The sequence below is a fragment of the Salvelinus sp. IW2-2015 genome, linkage group LG26 (assembly GCF_002910315.2).
Source record: "Salvelinus sp. IW2-2015 linkage group LG26, ASM291031v2, whole genome shotgun sequence".
Classification (NCBI taxonomy): domain Eukaryota; kingdom Metazoa; phylum Chordata; class Actinopteri; order Salmoniformes; family Salmonidae; genus Salvelinus; species Salvelinus sp. IW2-2015.
Window position 1 is genome coordinate 34,611,776 of NC_036866.1, and position 20,849 is coordinate 34,632,624.

The window sequence follows — 20,849 nt, forward strand, 5'->3', positions numbered from 1 at the left end:
GTCTCTCAACACTACATGAAGTCATAGGAAGGGTGATGATGGCCCTTACAGGAACTTAGTAGTATTACTTATTTATCTGAGAGTGAGGTGGATATATAGCGTTTAGCAAAAAAATCTGGATTATTTGTCTCTCTGAAATGAAACCATCAAGTGATACATTTTTTTTTTTTTTATAAATATGTCATTGAACATCCCAATGCCATGATTAGATAGTGAAAAAAACATCAATTATTTTTTATACATTTTAAACAATAAGCTAATTTACCAACATTTCTGAAAATGGATATATAGAGTTTTGGAAATAAACTCTTCAAATAGGCTACTGTTTATACATCACTCATTCAATAGCCAAGCATGCTCGAAAGTAAATAGACCGGTAGCCTATTTAAAATATTTTACAGTATGGTTAGGCTACAGTATTGCTGTGCGATAGGAGCTCAACATCATAACCTAATCTCAGAGCCTATACCAGGGCAGGAGATAAAATATTGAACAACAATTTGTCTTTTGCATAGTTTGGGTTGTAGCTTTAAATTGTTCGAATAGACAATCAATCTTGTAGAATGTATGACCAATGTTTGGCACTCACTGTAGGCAGCATGCATAATAAATAAATGTAATAGCTAGGTTTATATTCTAAAATAAAAAATAAATAAAATCGTCATAAAAACATTTTCCCACCAGAGATGTATTTCCTTTAAATGTACTTGTTGCAGATAAAAGTATGTGCATGATGAGGTAGTGCACATAAAACAAACTTTTGCAGTTAAATTTCCATGTACCGGATAAAAAAATACAAGTTAAATGGGTTTCAACTCTACTGATGGTTTTGTCACAAAAAAATGTGCCTTATATATCAAATGTGTCCATACTGGTATTGGCACGTGCGCCTTAGCCAACAGCTCGCGTATACAGTGCTTGTATAGCCTAAATGACTAGATTATTATGGACAAAATACTATTTTTATTTGTCAAATGGCAACCTAACATCGATCATCATGTCACCAGATTAAGACCATAGACATTTATTGGAAAGGAGCATCAAGTTCATCAGCTTTCACTTTCACCACCCTGTGAAGTTCATCATTTATTTAATCTGTAGCCTAACAAACTGCATGCTTTCCCGAGTCATGGTGGGAGGACCACACAGACTTGTCATCGTGTGACTCCAAGTTTACTCCGATATGATGGTTATTATATCAATATTTGCGCATAAAGCATTTCCACCGCCATTTCTCACAAAATAAATTTTACAGACACAAACAGATCCCAGCTTGTCTAGCGTATTTTGTTTGTCTACATTTGGAAAGTTTACCGACAAATTTGCTGTTTCCTCAGGCCTGTCATGACATTTTTTAATCTCACATAAAAAGGTTTGATGGAAACCTGGTTAGTGAGATTGAAACATTCTGCCCAAACCTACTGTATACAAAAATGTGAGCAAATTTGTCATTTCTTTTAGAAACTGTCATGGCCCAGTTACAACATAAAATGTGTACATTTAAATAACTTAGCAGACACTCTTATCCAGAGTGACTTATAGGTGCAATTAAGGTTAAGCTCCTTTCTCAAGGGCACATCAACAGATTTTTCACCTAGTCAAGTGCTTTGCTCAAGGGCACATCAACAGATTTTTTCACCTAGTCGGCTCAGGGATTCGACCTTACAGTTAATGGCCCAATGCTCTTAACCGCCCTAAAAAGTTGGTTGCATCACATTTCAGTCATTTAGCAGACACTCTTATCCAGTAGTGAAAACATAAACTTCCATACTGGTCCCCCGTGGGAATCAAACCCACAACCCTGGCATTGCAAGCACCATGCTCTACCAACTGAGCCACACAGGATCTCCAAATCATACAGCAAATTAGGGCATTTTTGTTACTATGAAAGGTGAATGGAGGACGATTTCTAGGCAGGGTTGTAACGCTCCTTCACGAGCGCATAAATATAATACGTCTCTGATTTATCAATGAAAACATGCGTATATGTTGCGTGCAAATCCTAGAATCTCCACGTACGGCAGAATTTAGTGAGAGTTTTTGCATGGTTGGTAAATGAGGCCCCAGGAACAGATGACCAGTCAGTATAGCTGCAGTCAGATTATACAGTAGAGTAAATACAGATGGCAAAAAGATAGATTTATATCGTTGATCAATCTGTATCTCCCCTCCAGGACATGCATCATGAGCTGGAGCAGCTGACCAAGGAGCTGAGACAGGTCAACCTGCAGCAGTTTATCCAGCAGACTGGCACCAAGGTTACCGTGCTGCCAGCCGAGCCCAGTGAGGAAGAGGAGGGGACTACCCACACCGGACAGGGCACAGGTAATTTCTGTCAAATGAGCTAGATTCATAGATCCTCTGTGGGTGCATCCTGTTACCCCCTTTTTCTCCCCAATATCGTAATTACGATCATGTCTCATCGCTGCAAAGGGCTTGGGAAAGGTGAAGGTCGAGTCATGCGTCCTCCAAAACATGACCCGCCAAGCTTCTTAACACCCGCTCGCTTAACCTGGAGGCCAACTGCACTAATGTGTCAGAGGAAACACTGTTCAACTGAGTCAGCCTACATGCACGCGGCCTGCCACAAGGAGTCGCTAGAGCACCATGAGCCAAGTAAAGCCCTACTGGCCAAACCCTCCCCTAACCTGGACAACACTTGGCCAATTGTGCGCCACCCTATGGGACTCCCGGTCACAGCTGGTTATGACACAGCCTGGGATCGAACCCAAGGCTGTAGTGGCGCTGCAACACTGCGATGCAGTGCCTTAGACCGCTGCGTCACTTGGGAGGCTTCTGCGATAACCTTTGTTCTGACTACTGCTCGTGGTCACATCATATTGCTGAGTATTGCTTATTCATTGAAAGGGCAAAATCACATACTGTATTATGTGATTTATTTCTGATTAATTAAACATAATGCCTAACAAACTTGTCCACACTGAATAAAGAGGCATGATTGACAACTTCATGACACTGGCTGCATCTCTAAGCACTGTGCAGGAGGTGCATTCACGTGCCGTGTGACTTGTCGGGCGACATTTCCGTGCAGCAAAAGAGCACAGATTTGTGCAAAAAATACTTTAAACCTTCAAATGTTATCACGTTGCCATCACGCCATCTTCTTTTCATGAAAAACACCATTCTGCTCTTCCACTGCTCTGTTTGTCAGGTCACTCAATCAGTCCCACTTAGGCTTTTCTACGGTAGTTCTCTTTCACTGTGTGCCTGCTGAGATAGGATGACTCAGCTACGGGGGGGGGGGGGGGGGGGGGGGGGGGGGGGGGGGGGGGGGGGGGGGGGGGGGACCATGCAGTGTGTGCATTTGTTACGCCCCCTCAAGTGGCACTTATGGTTTCCATGCCAACGGCTGCCTAGATACGGCTGCCGGCTTGCCTAGCATCACACACTCCGCCAGCTCAGCTCTCCCTCTCTCCCTCCATCATCATATCCCTCCATCACTCTCTCCCTTCATCCTCCCTCCATCCCATGCTCAGCAGTTTCTGTGGTTATGGACTCAGTGGACTGTAGTCTTGCCTACCAAGAGGCTGGCCTGGCAGAGAGAACAGTTAGACAGAGAGCTAAGAACACTGTGAACACTGAGGCTTGTCAAAAGGCTACGGGAGCATACACAAACAAACTATTCTAGTCACCAGGTGCTCTTGGAGAACCTTTGAATTCCTTAGAAGTTCAGTCTCTTTATATCAATCTTGAATTTTAAACGGATTTCGGAGGTGTAGGATAGTGCCCAAGTGTTCCATGTTAGAGACTGTAAAAATATTAGTTTTATGCACTAAACCAGACCTTGTTAAAATATCCTCTATATCAACTTACGCAACAGTACACCTTTAAATCCCACCTCACCCACCAAGTTTTTCCAGATCACTTTTCCAAATGTTTTTTTTTATAACTGTGCAATGACCATGTGCTTACCATTACCTCATGTAAATGGTTTGCGCTTGTATTTATATTAGACTTCATGCTAATGGTTTTCCATTATGTCAAGTAATGAGTTTAATGTTCATGTCCTTCTAATAACCTAGCAGGACATGTGTGTTCAATCAGCAAGAGCCCTCTGTTTGGCCATTAAGTTAACTGTTATGGCTGGCGTCCTGCACGGCTCAACGCTGACACTGTGTGGTCAGATCTAGTAACGCATAGAGGAACACGCATTCAAATCTGAAAAGTGGATTTGAGGGTGTCCTTTTCTTAAGCGATTGTAGTAACTCATCCTCTCTCTCTTTCCCTCTCTCTTTCTGTCTCTTTCTGTCTCTCTCTCTCTCTCTGTATCTCTCTGTCTATCCCTCTATCTCAAGAGCAAACCATTTACATGAGGTAATGGTAAGCACATGGTCAGTGCACAGTTATAAAAAAAACATTTGGAAAAGTGATCTGGAAAAACTTGGTGGGTGAGGTGGGATTTAAAGGTGTACTGTTGCGTAAGTTGATATAGAGGATATTTTAACAAGGTCTGGTTTAGTGCATAAAACTAATATTTTTACAGTCTCTAACATGGAACACTTGGGCACTATCCTACACCTCCGAAATCCGTTTAAAATTCAAGATTGATATAAAGAGACTGAACTTCTAAGGAATTCAAAGGTTCTCCAAGAGCACCTGGTGACTAGAATAGTTTGTTTGTGTATGCTCCCGTAGCCTTTTGACAAGCCTCAGTGTTCACAGTGTTCTTAGCTCTCTGTCTAACTGTTCTCTCTGCCAGGCCAGCCTCTTGGTAGGCAAGACTACAGTCCACTGAGTCCATCACCACAGAAACTGCTGAGCATGGGATGGAGGGAGGATGAAGGGAGAGAGTGATGAAGGGATATGATGATGGAGGGAGAGAGTGATGGAGGGATATGATCCCACGGGGGACAAGTACGAACAAATATGATAAATGTATGCACTCACTACTGTAAGTCGCTCTGGATAAGAGCGTCTACTAAAACACTTACATTTTAAATGTAAAAAAAAATATGATGGAGTGAGAGAGGGAGAACTGAGCTGGCGGAGTGTGTGATGCTGGGCATGCCGGCAGCCGTATCTAGGCAGCCATTGGCATGGAAACCATAAGTGTCACTTGAGGGGGTGGAACAAATGCACACACTGCATGGTCTCCCTCCCTCTCTCCCTCCCCCTTCTCTCTTTCCCTTCTCTATCTCTTTCTTACTCTCTCTCTCAATTCAATTCAAATGGGCTTTATTGGCATGGAAAACATATGTTTACATTGCCAAAGTAAGTGAAATAAACAATAACAAATGAATAGTTGACATTAAACACACACAAATTTCAAAAGAGAAAGACGTTTGACATTTTATATTAATATTAACTACTGTATGTACAGTGTTGTTACAATGTGCGAATAGTAGAAGTACAAATGGCAGGGGGAAAAAGAATAAGATAAATATAGGTTTCATTTACTTGTGTTTCTGCTCCATTGGTTGTCCTTTTCTTATTGCAACAGGTCACAATTTTTGCTGCAATGATTGCAAACTGCTGTATTTATGTATATTTATGGTGCAGCAGTTAGCCTACAGGTTATGAGCGTTGGGCCAATAACTGAAAGGTTGCTTGTTCAAAGCCATAAACCGACTAGGTGAAACATCTGTCTATGTGCCCTTTAGGAAGGCACTTAACCCTATTTGCTCCTGTAGGTCGCTCTGGATAAGAGCATCTGCTAAATTACAAAATTGTTAATGTATTCCACCTAACAGAATCAGAAGCTTATCAATATTTGTTTTCAAATCTTTTTGGAGTCCCTGTAATCTGAGGGAAATATGTGTATCTTATATCGTCGTACATTTGGCAGGAGGTTAGGAAGTGCAGCTCAGTTTCCACCTCATTTTGTGGGCAGTGGGCGCATAGCCTGTCTTCTCAAGAGAGCCAGGTCTGCCTGGCAGCCTCTCTCAATAGCAAGGCTATGCTCACTCTCTCTCTCTCTCTCCCTTTCTCTCAGACTTGGTTCCTATGTCTGGTTCCCTGAAGCGTCCCGTCTCCTTTCACCCGATGCCTGGTCACCTTCGGGTCCTGCACAGTCCACTGACATCTGGCCTAAACCCAGAAGGGATCTACGTGTAAGAGAAAAGAGGGCACACTTGCGGTGACTTTGTTCCCGTGCTAGCTGGACACCTGAATACCATCCTAAAGGTAGCCTGGTTCCACTAAGACCTGATCCCAGATCTGTGTGTGCTTTAGCCAACTCCTCAACACCCAGTCACTCCTAGTCAAATAAGTTGGCTAAATACAGATCTAGGACCAGTGCTAAAGGATCCCTGTGATGGGACATCCAAGTACAGGTTACCTCAGTAGCACTCTCCGGTCCATGCTCTGTTCTGTTACCTACATATCATGGAGAACAGGAACACTAAAAGAGATCATATTGTTATAGGCCATTGTGTACAAGCACTCCAAGTCTCCGACATGGGCCAACATGTGACGATGATAGCTCCAATGATGAAGGAAAAACTATTGGTAACATATCTGACTGCAGGGCGCTTGAATGGACAGACAGAGGTAGTTGATTATAGACAATATAGCAACAGACATGAGCACCGTGTGTCATAGCCCGAATGGTTTTCTATCTATTTAAACCTTGGAACTAAAAGTGATGCGTCATTATCATCATCAGCATCATCGTAGTTTTCATCCCTTGAAAGTGTATGCAATTACGTTATTTTCATTTTAATGAATCAAGAAGTTTTGAAACATTAATATTTTATCCATTATAACAACATACAGTAAAGAGGTTCGATACTATTTTTTATGAATGTTTGCATTTTGGAAAATATCGCTCCAAACTGAAAAACTTGCTGTTGAAATCTGTGAACTAAACCATACCAGTCCAAAGTTTGGACACACCTACTCATTCAAGGGTTTTTCTTTATTTTTACTATTTTCTACATTGTAAAATAATAGTGAAGCTATGAAATAACATATGGAATCATGTAGTAACCCAAAAAGTGTTAAACAATTCAAAATACATTTTATATTTGAGATTCTTCAAAGTTGCCACCCTTTGCCTTGATGACAGCTTTGCACACTCTTGGCATTCTCACAACCAGCTTCACCTGGAATGATTTTCCAACAGTCCCGAAGGAGTTCCCACATATGCCGACCACTTTTTGGCTGCTTTTCCTTCACTCTGCGGTCCAACTCATCCCAAACCATCTCAAATGGGTTGATGTCAGGAGATTGTGGTGGCCAGATCATCTGATGCAGCACTCCATCACTATCCTTCTTGGTAATATAGCCCTTACACAGCCTGGAGGTGTGTTGGGTCATTGTCCTGTTGAAAAACAAATGATAGTCTCGCTAAGTGCACACCAGATGGGATGACATATCGCTGCCGAATGCTGTGGTAGCCATGCTGGTTAAGTGTGCCTTGAATTCTAAATAAATCACTGACAGTGTCACCAGCAAAGCACCCCCACACCATCACACCTAGTCCTCCATGCTTCACGGTGGGAACTACACATGCAGAGATCATCAGTTCACCTACTCTGCATCTCACAAAGACACGGCGGTTGGAACCAAAAACCTCAAATTAGACCAAAGGACAGATTTCCACCGGTCTAATGTCCATTGCTCGTGTTTCTTGGTCCAAGCAAGTCTATTCTTCTTATTGGTGTCCTTTAGTAGTGGTTTCTGCCACGAAGGCCTGATTCACGCAGTCTCCTATGAACAGTTGATGTTGAGATGTGTCTGTTACTTGAACTCGGTGAAGCATTTATTTCGGCTGCAATTTCTGAGGCTGGTAACTCTAATGAACTTGTCCTCTGCAGCAGAGGTAACTCTGGGTCTTCCTTTCCTGTGGCAGTCCTCATGAGAGACAGTTTCATCATGTCGCTTGGTGGTTTTTGCGACTACACGAAGAAACTTTCAAAGTTCTTGAAATTTTCCGGATTGACTGACCTTCATGTCTTAAAGTAACAATGGACTGTAATTTCTCTTTACTTATTTGAGCTGTTCTTGCCATAATATGGACTTGGTCTTTTACCAAATAGGGCTATCTTCTGTATACCACCCCTACTTTGTCACAATACAACTGATTGGCTCAAACGCATTCAGAAGGAAAGAAATTCCACAAATTAGCTTTTAACAAGGCACACCTGTTATGTGAAATGCATTCCAGGTGACTACCTCATGCAGCTGGTTGAGAGAAAGCCAAGAGTGTGCAAAGCTGTCATCAAGGCAAAGGGTGGCTACTTTGAAGAATCTCAAATATAAAATGTATTTTGATTTGTTTGACACTTTTTTGGTTACTACATGATTCTGTATGTGTTATTTCATAATATTGATGTCTTCACTATTATTCTACAATGTAGAAAATAGTAAAAATAAGGAAAAACCCTTGAATGAGTAGGTGTGTACAAACTTTTGACTGATACTGTAAATTTGAAGAGTTTAGTGATTCTGTGGTAAATAATTGTATTTTATCCAGTGTATTGATTGATGTATGGACTGTGTTGAGTCGTGGATGAGATGTCTATACAGTGGCCCTATTGGGGGCCACTAACAGTAACTTTTAAAGGATGTCTGTTTCTGAAGCATTTATACTGCATCTGTATCATAACAAACTTTGACCCTCGGCTCACATCAACCAACAGGCAGACTGTTTCTGCTCTGTTCCGATTGTCATTATACACTATGCACAGTTATACAACCATTGGTTCAAGGCTTTGTTACTGAAGAAAGGGTAGATGGTAGCCTATAAACTGTCCAAAAGTGCTGATATGTCACTTATTGTTACGATATGTGAAATGTCAACTGATATAATCACTTATTGAAATATTAGAATACTGTAGATAGTATGAAGTTCGGTCACCACATGTATTTCCAATTGCTGAGGAAGAAGGAGAACTGTGTATGTACAGTTATGCAGTATTGTTAATGTAACAGTATCAAATGAACCGACAGTGTTAGTTTTCTCCTTTATCTTGTGTTGAAAATATGTATTACTTTGCCAAAATGTTTAATCTTATTCATCTGTAAAGAAATGGGTCCAAAGATTAGAGGTCTTATTGCATGTGTTTGTTTTTCCAAGTAGCCATATCTGAATACTTATTCAAACCTAAGGGCTCGATTTCATCGATAGGGCTGAAGACCTGTGCTACGGGGTGATAGCAATTTATAAGCAATGTTCCTGCATTCGCAGGGATTGCCTTCATGGTAAACGCAGCATATGTCGGCTCAATGGGAAATGACCTTTACATTTCAATCATGCTACAGCACAGATCTTCAGCACTACGGATTCAATTGAGCCCTAAGTAACACTAAAACCACTTTTGTTAGATCCTAAGAGAGTTTGGCTGAATTGACAGATATGCAAAACTAGACTTGTCCCAGGACCTGTATTCATAAAGTGTCTTAGAGTACAAGTGCTGATCTAAGATCGGTTTTTATCTTTTATAGCAAAATGAATATGATTATATGGACAGAGGGGACCTGATCCTAGACCAGCACCCATACTCTGAGAAGCTTTGTGGATAATGACCAATATCTGTTTTTCATGTCTTGCCAATTCCTTGGCGTGACAATGACCAGAGGAGTTGCCAAAGCAGCACAAACTAATCTGGAACCAGGCTAATGTAACACTATAGCACTGACTAAAATCTGATAAAACGAGTTGATCAAATGGACACATTTTAATGTGATGTATGTATGCAACAGTTGCCCTCATTGTACCGAACACATCTCATTGGTTTTGATAAACTAATGGTTCTCTGCTACTCAGCTTTTAATAAGTTCTTAACAAGTGCCTTATACTCATACTTATTTCTGCATATACTGTATACGACTAATGTCAAGCTTTACCGGGGATTATTCCAACAATGACCCTGCTCTGTTCTAGCCTGGTCTCAGATGTGTTTGTAGTCTTGCCAATTCCTATAGTCATTGTTACGCCAGTGACCATAGGAGTTGGCAATACAGCACAGACAGATCTGGGACCAGGCTAGCTCTGTTCATTGTGCGAGTAAGATGTTTATTGGAGAAATGGGTAGATAAGAAACCACTTGTATGTTTCCATAGGTTGTTTTGGTCGGTGTTTAACATTTTGTGTCCTGTGCTCTCCCATGTTAAGAAATCAACTGTACATACATGTTTTATTTTTCTGCCTTAGTTCACAGCAAATTGTTCAGAGATGTATGGCTACTGGCTGCTGATATGACATGGATTGCATTATTATAATAAAACAATGTGACAAACTTTTTGTCAGCTTTTATGGAGTTGTCCATGAGTCTGATATTCTATAAAATGTTAATTGAAAGAGGCACAGGACATAGGAAGAGTACACCGGAGAAACATGTGCCCTTTTTTAACACTACCATGCCGACCCGGACCAAACTGCTGGCTCAGATATTTTCTTTACACATTGTCCTTTCCAGTACAGTGTGAGCAACTAAGGTGGATGTGTAACTAGGCCAGCTCTGTACAACTTGGCTTGGCTTGTCTCGGTTCGGCTCAGTAGTGTGAAAAGCCCTATGGTGAAAGAAGTGGGAGTTACTTGATGATGGAGATGGAAAACGTGTTGTCGGTATCTCCACTAGATGGCGCTGTCCGTCCAATAATCACAAAGCCATAGACTTAACTGGATGGCTCTGGTGGTTCTCGGTGACCGTGGGAAATCATTGCATAATAATAACCAAGTGGATTATTTCTAAACTGTTAGCGGTCATGAAAACACTTCAGGCAACAAAGTTAAGTCAGACACATTTCTCATTTTAAACTCATGCTTGGTTTAAGAAGGGTTTTACCTTGAATTGTATTATAGACGTCAGTGGGGTTGACTTACATTTTTTTAAATTGTATTTAACCTTTATTGTAGGCAAAGTCAGTTAAGAACAAATTCTTATTTACAATGACGGCCTACACCGGCCAAACCCTAACCTGGACGACGCTGGGCCAATTTTGCGCCGCCATATGGGACTCCCAATCATGGCCGTTTGTGATACAGCTTGGAATCGAACCAGGGTCTGTAGTGACACTACTGGCACTGAGATACAGAGCTCGTAGTTAAATATTCCAAACTGCAACATTTCCACCCTCACTGGCGAAGCACAATACTTTCTATCTGACTAAATATTTACACAGTTGTCACCAGAATTCAGGACACTAGTGAAAGTATCTAATAGGCTAAAAGATAAGGAGGGTAAACAACTAGTATGTATATCAAGTCAACTTATTCTAACCCTTATGAAAAAAGATTGCAGAGTGCAGTATAACTGCAGTACACTGCAGTATAACTACAGTTAGAGTGCAGTATAACTGCAGGATGCTGCAAATACTGTGTCCAAAATAAGTACTTTTGCAGTGATTTGATTCCCTTACAGAAAAACATTGCAGTTTGAAACTGCAGTAAAAGTGTAGTAACTACAGTCGACTGTGGTATTTTGGACACAGTAATTGCAGAATAACTGCAGTTATACAGCACTCTAATTGCAGTTACACTGCAAAATTACTGCAGTAAAAAAACTGTTATTTTGAACGCAGTATTTGCAGCATACTGCAGTTATACTGCACTCAAACTGCAGTTATACTGCACTCTGCAATCTTTTTTCGTAAGGGTTAGAATAAGTTGACTTGATATACATACTAGTTGTTTACCCTCATTATCTTTTAGCCTATAAGATACTTTCACCATTGTCCTGAATTCTGGTGACAACTGTGTAAATATTTAGTCAGATAGAAAGTATTGTGCTTCGCCAGTGAGGGTGGAAATGTTGCAGTTTGTAATATTTAACTACGAGACTACTTATCCATTACTATGCAGAGCATTACTGATGCAGGGAACCCCCCAAGGCTGTGTCTGTGCTTCACTGACCTTGACTAAAACAGAAGCAAGAAGTGACTGGAAATCAGCTTATTGCTCTCTGATTCAAATAGCTGACACAACTTTGACTTATCAAGTAGTCTTACAAGTCAGACAATAGTTTTTGAAATATTACCTAACAATCCAAATGAAGAATCACAAATGTCATGTTAAAAACTAAAGATCAAATTGAATTTTATTTGTCACATACACGTGTTTAGCAATGTTATTGCAGGTGTAGCGAAATGCATGTGATTTTAATGTAGGGAAGAAAATGTAATACTGCACAGTTTCCTAAGACCTTGAAGCACGGCAGCCCTATCCGTCTGCACCATTTTCCAAGGTCGATACCAAAATGTACAATAGTGACAATTGGTGACATTTGCAGTGATGGCTGTGTTCAGAAATAACAACCTAATAAGAAATCAAGGTATTCAACTATTTGTGACAACATAGACCTAAGGTACTGGGGGTGGTCTTTGTCATTAGGCCTACTCAAAGGTGTTATTAGGAACATAAGCCCTATGTCCTTTTCACTGGAGTTGACCTTGCCAAAACAGCACAAAAGTAGTGAAAAAACGTTTGTTTTGCACCAGCCAGCGCAGAGTCAGTGTGTGTAAGTGTAAACACACTTCATCATTCTCTTATCACATCCCACTGGGCATACACTGGTTGAATCAACGTTGTTTCCACATCATTTCAATGATGGAATAGACGTTGAATTGTCATCTGTGCCCAGTGGGATGACACTAGCTCTAAGCCTTAGTTTACTATACATTCCACAGCTGGCTAGATGTCAGCTGATTAGAGAGCTAGTAACAATACACATCGACCTGAGGACTTAACAGTATCAGGGTGTACAGGATGACTTGGTGTTCACACCACTTGTTGTTGGAGATCCAATTAAATGTGGATGCTACTGTGATAATGGATGTAGAAGTTTTCAGAAACATCTTCTATTCTTATTTAAAATAAAAAGTGACTCAAAAAATTACAGAATATATTGTTCCCCATTCAGTTAGGCAAAACATAATTTTAAACACAACCAAAACAAACTGCAAATGAATCCAACAAGTTTGTAAAGTCAAAAGCTTGATGTAGTCATTGAATGCTAGGAATATGGGACCAAATACTCAACTTTTGACTACTTTAATACACTATAAGTGAATGTGTCAATGTTAAGTAAATCATTGTAATGTTTGTGATCATCTCTATCGTGTCTTCTATCAATGAAAGCATATGTTATAGCTACACTACATGACCAAAAGTACGTGGACACCTGCTCGTCGAACATCTCATTCCAAAACCATGGGCATTAATATGGATTTATTATAACAGCCTCCACTCTTCTGGGAAGCCTTTCCACTAGATGTTGGAACATTTCTGCTGGGACTTCCATTCAGCCACAAGAGCATTAGTGAAGTCGGCACTGATGTTGGGCGATTAGGCCTGGCTCGCAGTTGGCGTTCCGATTCATCCCAAAGGTGTTCGATGGAGTTGAGGTCAGGGCTCTGTGCAGGCCAGTCAAGTTCTTCCACACCGTTCTCGACAAACCATTTCTGTATGGACCTCGCTTTGTGCACGGATGCATTGTCATGCTGAAACAGGAAAGGGCCTTCCCCAAATTGTTGCTACAGATTTGGAAGCACAGAATTGTCTAGAATGTCACTGTATGCTTTAGTGTTAAGATATCCCTTCACTGTAACTAAGGGGACTAGCCCGAACCATGAAAAACAGCCCCAGACCATTAATCTTCCGCCACCAAACTCCTGGCATCCGCCAAACACAGATTTGTCGATCAGACTTCCAGATGGTGAAGCGTGATTCATCACTCTAGAGAATGCGTTTCCACTACTCTAGATTCCAATGGTGGCGAGCTTTACACCACACCAGTCGACGCTTGGCATTGCTTATGGTGATCTTAGGCTTTTATGCGGCTGCTTGGCCATCGAAACCCATTTCCAGACGAACAGTTCTTGTGCTGACTGCTTCCTGATGCAGTTTGGAACTCTGTGAGTGTTGCAACTGAGGACAGAAGATTTTTACGCGCTACGCGCTTCAGTACTCGTTGGTCCCGTTCTGTGAGCTTGTGTGGTCTACCACTTCGCGGCTGATCCGTTGCTGCACCTAGATGTTTCCACTTCACAATAACAGCACTTACAGTTGACCGGGGCAGCTCTAGCAGGGCAGAAATTTGACTAGCTGACTTGTTGGAAAGGTGGCATCCTATGAGGTGCCACGTAAGTCACTGAGCTCTTCAGTAAGGCCATTATACTGCCAATGTTTGTCTATGGAGATTGCATGGCTGTGCGCTTCATTTTATACACGTCAGCAACGGGTGTGGCTGAAATAGCTGAATCCACTAATTTGAAGGGGTGTCCACAGACTTTTGTATATATAGTGTGTCTATGAAGCAAACTATCCATTTTGTGGTAAACAAATAAATAACAATAAGACATCCAAGTAGTTTTTGGTCTGATATTTATTTTGCAACTTGTCAGCAATAATTTAGAACACCATATGTGTAAAGCATTAACGAAATGTGCAACAGTTGCTCGGTTAAATATTTTTGGACATTGACATCAGACATATATTCCATAGTATATTCACAAAATTATTTACACACACTTGTCACTTTTGATGACCGTTTAAACTCTCCAACCCTGTTCCTGGAGAGCTACCATCCCGTAGGTAGTCACTCCAACCCTGTTCCTGGAGAGCTACCATCCCGTAGGTAGTCACTCCAACCCNGAGAGCTACCATCCCGTAGGTAGTCACTCCAACCCTGTTCCTGGAGAGCTACCATCCCGTAGGTAGTCACTCCAACCCTGTTCCTGGAGAGCTACTATCCCGTAGGTAGTCACTCCAACCCTGTTCCTGGAGAGCTACCATCCCGTAGGTTTTTGCTCCAACCCTGTTCCTGGAGAGCTACCATCCCGTAGGTTTTTGCTCCAACCCTAATCTAGTGCACCTGATTCTAATAATGAGCGGGTTGATAGGCTAAATCAGGTCAATTAAAACTGGGGTTGGAGTGAAAACCTACAAGAGAGTAGCTCTCCAGGAATAGGGTTGGAGAGCCCTGGTTTAAAACATAGCGGATTTGAGGCAAGAGCTGATGAACATAAGCTAAAAATAAGCAATACTGGGTATGCAAATTAAATGTAGTTACTCACACAAGGAACTCAAAACACACAATAAACACCACATTTGCATGAATGAATCTCTTAGAAAAAAACAAGGATTGTACATTTTAAAAGGACATTTATCAGAACTATCGGTCCCCGACCAAAGTTACCTCTCCATCTACATACACCTATCCTGTACGTGTTTGTGTTAGAATGTGATACTACAGCTACTTCTCCATTCTGAGGCTGAGTATCAGTTGTATCATGTAGCTTTATAAGTACAATAAGACTTATTACCCAAAACGAGCTATGATTAGTGGCTTATAAGGTCTGCACAAAATCACTAAAAAGCTTCAATATCTGTAGTAGCCTAGTATCTGGTTCTTCAAACACATTCACAGTCTGTACAGTCTGGAGTAAAATGTCTGCCCTCTAGTTTAGTGATTTTCTAAAAATAGACAGTGATAGACTAGAATAGTTGGAAAGTGAGTGTTGGGAGGGAACAGGGGGGATTTTCCAAAGGCAGAAACAAGTGCACTTTATCTCTCAAATAGTAAAGAACTAGACATTAATCCTATACATACAAACTTCCAGAGCTAAGAAATACACAGGTAGTTACATTCAATATCAAAGTTCTATAAGGTGCTATCATACCTAGTATCATTTTGCTGGAGGTAGCCGTCAGGTCGCGCGGTGTCTCATTATGTGTGCAGAGATGCCAACCAATCAGGGACATAATTGTCAATTGTCATAAAACAGCATCTTCCAATGAAGTGCTTCTTTTTAATATGCCAAATATCAGCACTCGCAGTCAGAAAAACTTATTTGAGGAGGTGATTGAAAATTCCAGAAGACTAAATAGACAAGTCAAAATGTGTTGGCATGGATAGGGAGTTACATAATACGTAGTCATTTATCCAGTTAGTTAGTCATTTGTGTGTGTATGGGGGGGGGGGGGGGGTCAATTTAGTGCATATGTACAAGGAAATGGATCAAAACACACCTATCACCGTTAGTCATACTGTAGTCAGAGTCAGCAATGTTGATTCTAACCTTGGTGGAGGTCATTTGCAACTCCATACATCCAATGTGACTAGTATCTGATTGGGGATCTGAGGATAATACTGCGCATAGAAGCAGATTGTTTATCTTGATGCTTTGGCACTGATATTGCCAGTTTTAAAGGTTGTGTCAATGGAAAAACTAACTCCAGCTCAATATACCCTAGGACTGTAGTAATAACAGACGTGTGCATGTTGTTAGTGTCAATCATTGTCGATTATCATTCAGATTACTCTTGCATTAAGTGCAAAAGGCACAGACTGTCACAACTTCCCCCTGCCTGGCCAAAATACAGGAGAAATTCAACTGTGAAACTTGTCTCGAAACTCCTAGTATCAATTAAAATTATTGAAAATATGAAAATAAGGTAAAAACAGACAGCTATCAGAAAATCCTAAACAAAATAATATGCAGAATGTAGATCCAATTAGGATATAGGCTACACAGGTAAATTAGACCGTTTTTACAAGAAATAAAATCTAATGTTATCTTCATTATGTACAGTCATTTTCATTGTCTAGGGAGACGTTCCCTAATACCATCATCATCATCATCATCATAATCATCATCATCATTTTCAGGGTTGTCCTCCCTCTCCTCAGGTGAGCCCGGCTCCACGTTTGACATGTCACTGTCGTCAGAGAGAGAGTGCTTGGAGTTGGAACCGAATCCAGAGCTCTTCTCTGTCGACATGGTGGAGAATGCACCTGCGGCAGCAGCAGCCGCTGCAGTTGCCGAAGCGTGTGAGTTAAGGCCGGGGTATAACCATGGAAACGGGGATGAGAGAGCTGCTGCCGCAGCAGGGTACACAAACTTCTCTAGGTTACTTTTGTCGAATAGCGGCATGTAGGTTGCTGCTGCAGAGGGATTGATGAAGTAAAAAGGCATGCAAAATGGAGTCTGCTGTCCCACGCCAGTTATTCCCATCAAAGAGTTCATAAAGGCCAGATCGGGTCTGGTGGTCGTGTCTGCGCCCGTCGTACCGTTTCCAGCCCAGTTCATCTTCGTTTTTTTGGCTGCGTGGTCATCCCCAAACTCCTGCTTTATCTTTACTGCTTTGCTACGGTCACATCCTTTATTCACATCGGTCTTTTCCGCCTCACCCCCGTATCCACTGTCTGTGTCTGTGTCATTCTCGTTAAGCTCCCCGTGGCTCCTCTGTATGACCGATACGCGGTCATGTCCTGCTTGGCTTTCCGCTTTCTGGCCATCCCGCTCCAGCACGTCTCCAGCAGGTTGCTGGGAATGGAGCAGTGGCACACTGGGCTGAAATTGCGCAGATACTTTGTGCAAGTGGTTGATGAGCTGCGCGCACCGCTGCTCTCGCGTATTCCAGTTCTCGAACTTGTTGAGGTACTGCAGGACCTCTTTGGCACATGCTTGGAACCCGGAGTGGAACGCATCCAAATCAGCGTGAATGGACGTCTTCATCGATCGATCCCCTGAAAAAGTTAGAAACGACACAATTTACAGTACATGATTTAATCGTAATCAACTGTGAGAACACAACCAATAGGCCTATCGAATTTGATTTAGGCTACAATAACTTTTACGCATAGCCTATCCAAGCCCAACTCTAAACCCAAAGTAGCCTAAGTAGAGAAACCTAAAAGTCAAAAATTAAAGTCATTGGAGGTTATGTAACAATTTACCATTCTGCAAAGCAATAATCTTCTGGTGTTGCTGCTCAGTGACTGCAGTCAAAGCGTTTAAATGCTTCAAAGTTAACTCGAGAACAACCGCTTTCTCCAAATGCCCAAGCGTCTGAAAGGGAAAAAACATGATATCCAATTACTCAACAACCATTTAACAAGACAGTAAATTAAAAACACACACTATTAGGCTATACATCATCCTACACAATTACAAAAGCTTACCGTCAGTTTGAGATGTTCGGGTAACAAATCCTTCAGCTGTCCGATACATTCATTGATTCTGTCTCTCCTCTTCTTCTCTATCAATCGGTGTGGTAACTTGTACGCGTCCTAGGGATAATAAGATAGATATATTCGATTAGGACCACAGAAACGAATGACAGTGTTAGATTCATTCTACATCAAGTGCCACATAGTCAAGACAGTTGTGTTATCCTACAATGACTTGTTAGCTATCAGACATTGTATTGAGATACAAACAAGACTAAATGAGCGCATACCTTGCCATCTTCGCGCTTCAGTCCTCTTTTCGATTTACACATGTAGAGTGAGGAGTATTCCAACCTGAAATAAATAAAGAGGGCAGGATAGTCACATAGTTATAAAGGTACCAAGGGTGATCATCTAATAGTTTATGGACAGAGCCCATACTGTCCTAAAAATGAAATTATTACCCCAAAAAATTTTCATGATCAGTAAATTGTCTGTCTTGCAGACGCGGTATTCTTTCATCCATAACTTGTCGGTAGGCTATTCCACTTTGTCTTTACAATGTTTGTTATTACAAAACCAGCAGACAGAGAAGGTTTGGGAAGATGTTGCACCGCGACTGTTCTCGATAGTGCTGCGCTTTAGAATGCTGTCTATTTTCCTCAACTGCCACTTTGCGAGCAGTTTGTGCGAGAGTGCACAGCGCACGCGCGCCTCGAGTCGGAACAGCTCCAACTCACGTGTAAACTGCAGCAGCACAACGTCCGGTAATTAAGACCTTTGCAAGACCCGGTCTAGTAGGCTACGTCACAACCCGTTTCTATGGCAATGCAAACTAAGACATATCTATTAATGTATGGTATTCTATTGGAGTTCAAATTCACAGTCAAACGACTAAAATAATTGTGTATTATATCATGTCCGTTCTGCCGGTGCACATCCTCATCCAATTGAGCTCCGCTTTGACCATGTACGTGATGGCAACGCGCACACGGGACTGTGTTTTCGCGTGCGTACGTGCAAGTAGAGTGTGCATAAGGCGCTCACGCACACACACACACACATCCTGGGGGCGAGGTAGGCTGCTCATCCCTTCTCGCGCTGAGTCTCTCAGCCCGCCAGCCGCCCTGAGGTGCGTTTTCAGTAACCATGGCACTGTCTGAGTAGGCTACACAAAAACGTGCGCAGCAGTTCCTTATTCAACCGTGTTGACATCTTCCAATGAACAAATTCGTAACAATGTATGCAATCGTGTCATTGTGCTATGCATAATGCATTACAATTAGGCTACATTATTGTTGAGCACATGAAGTTAATGTGAACATGGCCCATGTGAGAAGAGAAACAATTATATGTGTTAACTTATGCATGCTTGCTTGGCTATTGAAACATGTTTTACTAAGTAGACATGCCATTTTATTAAGATTCAATATTGATACTTTGGAGATCATTGGAAGAAATAAACTTGCACTATTATAAATATGTAATAAATATGTTATGTTGTTAGTAATACATAGGCAAATAGTGTCACGTCTTGGCAGTAGGCTACACTAACTTAAAATAGGTTTCACCATATAACCAAGCAGCTTCAGTATACTTACACTGGCCATGTAATATACCATGTAACACCTAGCTATAGAAACATTTAAAGGGATACTTCACCCAAATTACATATTGGTTTCCTTATCCTTTAAATAGTCTATGGACAAGGTATGACAGTAATCCATCCTTTGGTTTAGTGTCCCTGGCACTGTTTCCAGATGCTAACATTTTAGCATTTGTGGCACAAATCCCATTCAAGTCATTTTTTTTACGCATCATATCCAAATAATCCGAAAGTATCTAAACTGTATTGTGATGCTCACCAAAGTCATTTAAGGATGATTTGAACATGATGCGCGAAAAATGCAAATATCGGCCCCATGACTTGAATGGGATTTGTGCCACATTGAATGCTAAAACGTTAACATTTGGAAACAGTGCCAGCCACTGCCAGGGAAACTAAACCAAAACATGGATTGCTGTCACACAGAACGCATAAAGGGCAAGGAAACCAGTGTAATTGTGTAATTTGGGTGAACTCTCTCTTTAATATAAACTTGAGTAACAAAAAAAAGTTTCCATCCGCGTTTTATAGTGAATGTGCCCACTCTGGTGTTGGCATGCTTTAGCCAACAACTGGCAGATAGCCTACAGTGCAGGAAGGATATCGTACATGATGAAATAATTATGGACAAAAGAAAAGAGCAAGATTATTTTTATTTGTCAAACGGCAGCCAAGCATCGATCATAATGTCTCTCACGATATTTACTGGAAAGGAGCATCAATCACCGCGTGTACTTTCACCACCTTGTGATGTTCATACATTTCTTTTATCTGTAGCCAAATAAACTGCATGCTTTCCCGAGTCATAGTGGAAGGACCACAAAACATATCATTGATGCTGCTTGATCATCGATGCTTGGCTCCGGTTTGACAAATACAAATAATCTCGCTCTTTTGTCCATAATAATCTAGTCATGAAAGGCTATCCTACCCGCACTCTATCTGCGAGCTGTTGGTGCACGTGCCAAGACCAGAGTGGGCACATTAGCAATGTAACGCAATTTTTGGTGGGGACAAAACCATCAGTAGAGTTGAAAATGCAATGCTAAACTATTTAACTTGCATTCTTTATTTGGTACATGGGAATTTAAACACAAAAGTTATTTTTTATGTGTACTACGTCATCATGCACAGCCTGTTATCCGCAATAGGTCAATTTTATGGAAACACATCTCTGGTGGTAAAATGCCCATATAGTTCTTATGCGGATTTTAGATTATTTGCATGAAAATCTGTCGGCAGCTGGATGGAAACCGAGCTAGCGGCAAATCTCCGATGACAGTGGTAAACCCAAAGCAACACCCAGGGTTTATTGCTATTAGCCCATACAAACACATGCATAACATATTCACAACATGGAACAGATACTTTTTTAAAACTTTCTT

At 41.3% G+C, this 20,849-nt stretch overlaps 2 protein-coding genes across 4 annotated transcripts in view; one reads left to right on the plus strand and one right to left on the minus strand.

Annotated features, from left to right (window-relative positions):
• LOC111952993 (ras association domain-containing protein 8) overlaps positions 1 to 10,219 on the plus strand; it is a 33,042-nt gene extending 22,823 nt beyond the window's left edge. For all 3 annotated transcript variants that reach the window (XM_023972045.2, XM_023972047.2, XM_023972046.2), the window contains 2 exons: positions 2,175 to 2,325; positions 5,954 to 10,219. In XM_023972045.2, the coding sequence (XP_023827813.1) occupies positions 2,175 to 2,325; positions 5,954 to 6,075 (273 nt within the window). In that variant the 3' untranslated portion in view covers positions 6,076 to 10,219. The remainder of the gene's footprint in view (positions 1 to 2,174; positions 2,326 to 5,953) is intronic.
• A 5,558-nt stretch (positions 10,220 to 15,777) lies between these two features.
• On the minus strand, positions 15,778 to 18,554 carry bhlhe41 (basic helix-loop-helix family, member e41). Its single transcript, XM_023972080.2, has 5 exons — positions 18,323 to 18,554; positions 18,149 to 18,212; positions 17,871 to 17,978; positions 17,646 to 17,757; positions 15,778 to 17,435 (listed from the first exon to the last, which is right to left on the minus strand). Exons 1-5 carry the CDS (start codon positions 18,382 to 18,384, stop codon positions 16,504 to 16,506), a joined length of 1,278 nt encoding a protein of 425 aa, XP_023827848.1. The 5' UTR covers positions 18,385 to 18,554; the 3' UTR covers positions 15,778 to 16,503.
• Between the last annotated feature and the right edge of the window lie 2,295 nt (positions 18,555 to 20,849).